The 6,503-nt window shown below is 36.3% G+C and overlaps 1 protein-coding gene across 3 annotated transcripts in view; it reads right to left on the bottom strand.

The window, feature by feature from the left end:
• Window positions 1-5,709, bottom strand: part of LOC102597563 (uncharacterized) — a 12,756-nt gene extending 7,047 nt beyond the window's left edge. For all 3 annotated transcript variants that reach the window (XR_001474102.1, XM_015311162.1, XM_015311161.1), the window contains exons 1-8: window positions 5,329-5,709; window positions 5,070-5,238; window positions 3,403-3,543; window positions 3,214-3,321; window positions 2,984-3,136; window positions 2,823-2,899; window positions 2,380-2,406; window positions 2,099-2,191 (exon numbers count right to left, since the gene is read on the bottom strand). Coding sequence is in view for 2 of the 3 variants with exons in the window: in XM_015311162.1 (XP_015166648.1) it covers window positions 2,099-2,191; window positions 2,380-2,406; window positions 2,823-2,899; window positions 2,984-3,136; window positions 3,214-3,321; window positions 3,403-3,543; window positions 5,070-5,238; window positions 5,329-5,682 (1,122 nt within the window). In the remaining variant the exon portion in view is untranslated. The remainder of the gene's footprint in view (window positions 1-2,098; window positions 2,192-2,379; window positions 2,407-2,822; window positions 2,900-2,983; window positions 3,137-3,213; window positions 3,322-3,402; window positions 3,544-5,069; window positions 5,239-5,328) is intronic.
• Between the last annotated feature and the right edge of the window lie 794 nt (window positions 5,710-6,503).

The raw sequence follows: 6,503 nt of genomic DNA, 5'->3' as shown, positions 1-6,503 counted from the left end.
AAAGTAGTCATCGGAATGATGGCACGGTGCTACACAAATTAGATATGAGAAAATAGTCACTAAAAAGATACACGGTAACCCAACTTTTGCTAACATAATCATTGGCCAGACGGGCAACATATATGGGCAATAGCCACCCGTCGGCAGCGGAAGCTCTTTGATTTTCTACCAAGATCGTAGAGGCTCTGATACCATGTGAGAAATATAGGAGAAAAATATTATTGAAATTGTTGTTCTAATTATTACATAGAGAACCCTATTTATAGACACTATATAATACAATTCCTTACCAAATAGGAGACTATAAACTATTCATATTTTGTGTAGGATTGTGTTTACCTATTCTATTCTAACAATGGTCACATACTTCAACATATGTGGAGTATATTAGGGAGATCAAGGACATGTACGATGGAGCTACGACCTCAGAGCACCTCCCATTTTTTATGAGGTTGCACCAGTGATAAGCCTGTTTATATTTGCATTGGTGATGGAGGCATTGACGCAACAAATTCAAGGTAAGGTGTCATGGTGTATGTTATTTGCAGATAACATAGTTCTGATTGACGAGACTCACGACGAAGCTAATGCTAAGCTGGAGATTTGGAGATAGACCCTAGAGTCAAAAGGGTTCAGATTGAGCATGATCAAGACAAATTACTTGGAGTGCAAGTTCAATGATGTAATGTATGACACAGACATGGAAGTGAGGCTCGACACTCGGGTCATCCAAAAGAGAGAAAGTTTCAAGTGTCTAAGTCTATCATCCAAAAAAATGAAGAGATCAACAAGAATGTCATTCACTGCATTAGTGCAGGGTGAATGAAATGGAGGCTTACAAATGGAGTTGTGTGATAAAAAGGTGACACCAAAACTTAAAGACAAGTTCTACAGAGTGGTAGTTAGACCAACTATATTGTATGGGGCGGAGTGTTGGCAGTCAAGAACTCTCACGTTCAAAAGTTGAAAGTTGCAGAAATGGGGATGCTACAATGGATGTGTGGGCAAACTAGGAGAGATAGGATTAAAAATGAGGATATCTGGGACAAGGTGGGAGTGGTTTCGGTGAAGGACAAAATACGCTAATCAAGATTGATATCGTTTGGACATGTGAAGAGGAGATGTCTAAATGCCCCAGTGCAAAGGTATGAGAGGTTGGCTATGGATGGTTTCAAGAGAGGTAGAGGTAGACCGGAGAAGTATTGATGAGAAGTGATTAGACAGGAAATTGAATGACGGGCTAGGATCATTTCGCATATAATGATGCTCAAAGGCTGAAATGAAGCCAGTAGGGTAAAAGTAATAGAAACGGCAGAGGCATCCAAAATTCTGGAAAACTTACAAACTTTTCTCCTCTCTTTCCTCGACTCTCTTCTCTCTCTTTCTCTTCCTCCCTCTCTGATTCTTCTTCTCACTATAATCCTTTCTTCAACTTCTTTCTGCAGATCTGAGCTATCTATGGAGTTCCAACTTTCCATTTCTATGTCATTATAGTTTAGCTTAGCTCTAATCTCAATTTCAGATATATATGACAGAATTATCCCAGAAACATTTGCAATTTATTGTTTGTTTTCCTTGTTTAATTCTGCTATTTAAGTTCACAACATACCATCACCACTAATAGACTCACTAAAGATAGTGCCTTGAAGATGAGAATTAACATGGGTTAAGTAAACAAATTTATAGAACAATTCTGAAACTAGATGCAATAACCTTGGTTAACCTAAGTTTACGTAAGGTTATTCAAAAGTTTGCTTGTGAAATTTTCAAGATGTATAGCAATAATTCAAAAGAGAAGTTTGTGTAAAATACAAGAAATGTTATTCATGTAAAACTTTTATTTTCATCAAAACACGAAGAAGAAAAGAGAAAGAAAAAGGGAAAACAAGTTTTTACCACATACATTTGAACTTACAAGAGCTTTAGAAACAATATTACCCAAAATAGAAATGGAAACATACACATGTCTACAAAATGAATTAACACAAGAGTTACACCTAATGACACAGTAATATTTCATTTTTCATTACTCAAAATTCAAATGGACAAAATAAAGCACATATTAAACTGAAATAGACTAAAAATTCATTCTATGTACCTCCACTTCTGTTGATGCATATGAAGGATCAAGATTCTCAAGTAACACAAGTGTACCTCGCTCTTGAGCTTCTTGGAGTCTATCATTCCATGGCTGGGCAGAACAAAATAATATTTGTAAATCACAAAATATAGAGTAAATAACTGCTTCGAGGCTACAGCACATCATGTACATCTTCTAGTTTTGCCTAAATAGTTGAAGCTTACATCACTTTCCCAACCAACTTAACTTCAAAAGAAAACACTTTGGAATAAATATAACAATGGAGATGGGAGACTAACCCGTTCCTTGAACCATGTGCTAGCACCCTGCAAGTTAAAAGATATCATATCAGAACTAAATTCAAAACAGGTTAAGAGGTCCCTTACAGTATCCAATCATTGATATCAGTTATCAACCTGAGGTTTAGTTATACAACAGATGGGGCCAGCAAACAGATACAAAAAAGAACAAATAATCAAGTTACAAGTTCAGTACACACAAAAAAAACCAGTGCACGTTCTCATCAAATAAGGATGCAATACATCAAAAATCTGGAACTAAAAAAGAAACAGTATGCCAGGTATGAGCACTCACAGATTTCAGATTATAGAGGGAAACCTCAATATTCAATTTTCGTAGCACTGTTTACAAAACGAAAGGAGGAAAAAGTTTTCTATGTGAATCAAATCCTTCACAGGACCCTAATACTCGAAAAAAAAAAAAAAAAAGGAAAACGGAATACCTCCTTCACCCTTGTTGTTACTTCAATGACCTGACTTGTGGATTTCATGACCTTATGTTGGTCAAATGGTGTAGTATCTGCAAGATCATATCCCCGATCAGACAACATCCATAATGATATGTTCACTGTCTCCAAGAGAAAGTTACGGGTAAGAAAGAAACCTAATAAGTCTTGAAGCTTTCTCTTCTTCAATGCATTAGTAGACGGGGTACAATATGAATGTTTTACTTCAGTTCTGGCAACAGTCTTGTCCGTCTCAGAAACATTGCCCTGTTTGCCTTGTCTGCCTAAACTAATTGGGACTTTATTCAGTTCTGGAAATGATCAAATTAACAGTTAAGCTCAGAAATGAATTTACAAGAATCAACCCATTATCTTTCTGAGTAATCACCTTTTTCTACCAGTTCCGTCACCTGACACTGTGAAATGGTAGTGCACTGGTCCGTTCTTGTGGAGGATTTAGTTTGCTTGACCAAAGTCACAGGTGGCAGCGTCGACTCTGCAAGAGCCGAATTGAAAATAAACATGGGTTGTTGACATCACAACTAAGAATTTACCACGCATGTCTACAAGTAGTTACGAGTGTTTCTTCCTGGTTGGTCATCTTTCAGCGGTGTTTTAACAGTTGCTCCTCCAAATGAATGTAGCTTGTCAAGACTTCCTTTTCCTCCATAATGAAGAGGCTGCTTCAGATCTGTCACCTTATTAAAGAAGTGCTCCACTGCAGCAGGAATGAGGTAATGCCTCAAATCATTGATTTTCAGTATTTAAATGCATCAGAGTAAGAATGTAAAAACTGAAGAAGCAGATTTTACTGCAAACTTATACTCAGAGGCTAGCTTTTCAATATAAACCTTCATGCATACAAGTAAGCTAAGCAAAAAGAAATAGACATTTTGGTTCATCCCAAAGAAATTTACATCATACGCCTCACATGTCTGGCGATGTGTGATACAATAAAAAGAGCACATGCCCACTTCGGTTAACACCAGCATCCTCCCTATACTGACAACTCACAAGTCACAGCAAACACTTACATAGAATCATTGGAAGATGCTTCTTCTTTTCTTTATTAATAAGCAAGATTCTGAGGAGAATTTTACAAAACTTATTTTTGGATTAAAAGCTAAGCAAAATGCCAACATGAAACGTGAAATTATCATAGACATGACTACATCTCTTTAGATATGTCCACCACTGCAGTTCTTTGGTTAGTACTTTATCCAATGCATTCATTTAAACAGAGCTGTCTGCCATAATAAAGACTTCTAAGAAACTTATATCAATATATCCATCACTATAGCTCCTTAAATTCAAGAACTGGGGCCATGACTTAAAAAACAGTGAATGAAAGGTAAAAACTGAAAGAAACAAGACCTTGCTCTAAATTCCAAGAACGTTGAAGAAATACTGCACCAGAAGTCATAGAGCTTTGGAGAGCCCTACGAAACCCAACTCTCTAGATATGCATCAGATAAAAGGCAGCACTAATGGGTGAACAGGTGACAAAAAATACAGGCTGAAACCAAATGGCTATGAATGGGAATGCATGAATGAATGAGAAATTGTGAACAGCCATGAAAGTCCAACATCCATCTATTACTATTCTTCCGTTTCCCACCCCTATAGAACAAGCAACATGAATGCTAGCAATATTGTCTTCACATACCCCAATTTGACTAAAACACTCAAGTGAAATAGTATATTAAGATGTTCTGCTATATATTGCACAAATTATCTAGTTCTGTCAATTATTCTTTTGTCCTATCAAAATAAAGAAGACATCAAGTGATGGAAATAATCCTGAAACAAGAACGTGCATGGGCGAGAGCACAGAAAATCCAATAAGCGCCTAAGACAGCTAAATTAGAGTCCTACCCCTTTAAACAGCAATGTAGTGAGAAATTCTTTATGGTACTTTTATAACTTTATCCTTTTACTAATTTGATTTCTTCATTTAGACAATGTCCTCGAATGTATTACATAATCCTAAGCAACTATAAAACCGAGGTTCCCAGAGAATGTATAAACTGTCTTCAAATAAGTTACACAAAAGTTTGAGAAAACAAAATTCTGAAAGATAGTATCATATGTTAAAGCAGTTCTAACGAAATAAACCAAATGTATGACACAGAAATCTGAGAAGCAGAAACCATTCAAGCATTTAACAAGCTGTTTCATCCAACCATAAAATGCATAACACTGTGGGACTGAATGAAAATCAAGCAACAGAATTAGAGTCACTACCTTCAATTTGCGCTATTGAATTTGGAAATTTCTCAGATATCTCCTGAGTACCAACATCAAAGGTGCGATAAAATAAAAACTCAGCTGTTTCCAAATCTCTGTCTTTTGGCTGAGGGTTCCTCCTATCAATTGATATGCAGACAACATTGCATTTACCGGTGATGGCTTCCTGTAATAAAATCTCAAAGAGGTCAGACCATTACATCTAAAAACAGATAGATTAAAATTATACCTTAAAAAGGATTAGTGATAGAATTACCACTGGATTGCAATTTGAAAGCCCTACGCCTTCTCCTGAAGCCAACAGTAACTCATTGCCAAGCACCTTGATATTACCCAACCAATGAGTTAGCTCGGTGGGACGGAAAAACCATACCACCTTGACTATCCTTTTCCGTGTTTTCGTTTCCCACACCTTAACGATCTTACCAATGTCTGGCTCCTCTTCACCATGACGATACATGTAAACACAATCATATAAGTTGAATTCAACTCCAGCATAAGTGAATGACTTGTAAAATTGGACGTCCTTGTTAAGGGCACCCTTTCCCTTCTTGGCACCCCAACTAAATTCGGGACTATCTTCTTCCGCTCCTTCTTGAAGGGGGAACATTTGATACTTATCACAATGTGATGTTAATCTTTCAAAGATCTGGAATGGAAAGACATATGCCTGTCATTGACAACTAACAACCATCTAAAAAAGTAGATGTGCACATTACAACAATTACTAAAAGCATAATAATTATGCAAAAGCCCCAAAATTCATAGAGAATTTGAAGAAAGCAGAAACCCACTCATTGAGACCTCGCTTTAGAAGAAGGAAAACAAAGAAAGCAAACAAAGATAGACTCCAAAAAAACAAGTCATTCAAAAAAAAAAATGTTCTATGTTCCCTCTTAAGTATCATTTTCAGTTTGAAGTGGAGATTCAATAATTGAACATATAACAAGACTCAAAGAGTATCGTAGCACATTATATAGAACTTGGTTTTTCTTAGAAACGAAGATGGAGCATCGCGATGAATGGAGTATCTCATTCCAGAAAACATACCATAAGAGGATTACTAGATCTACATGGAAATAGAGAAATGCAAGATGTTTCGAAGAGAAACTAGAAACTGTACAGTAAATTAAATACTCATGCTTATGGATTTTTGATGCAACCTACAAGATGTTAAAGATGATTAGAATAGCATGATTGAATTCATAAACTCACCGCAGGACTAGAATTGTGTATAGATGGAACCATTTCCTTCTGTTTTTCTTGCAGAAATGTTCCGATCATTGTAATTCTCTGGTACCAACTTAGTACAAGATTTGTTTTATTAATGTACACAATACTTTACCAGTCTCCAAAAAGGAGTTCCATGATTGTAGAATGATGACAAGTATCTGCTGTTTTCCAAAATAAATATTTAAACAAAAAAGACAT

Source organism: Solanum tuberosum, unplaced genomic scaffold (genome assembly GCF_000226075.1).
Source record: "Solanum tuberosum cultivar DM 1-3 516 R44 unplaced genomic scaffold, SolTub_3.0 scf00141, whole genome shotgun sequence".
NCBI lineage: Eukaryota > Viridiplantae > Streptophyta > Magnoliopsida > Solanales > Solanaceae > Solanum > Solanum tuberosum.
This window is presented reverse-complemented; position numbering and strand designations above follow the sequence as displayed.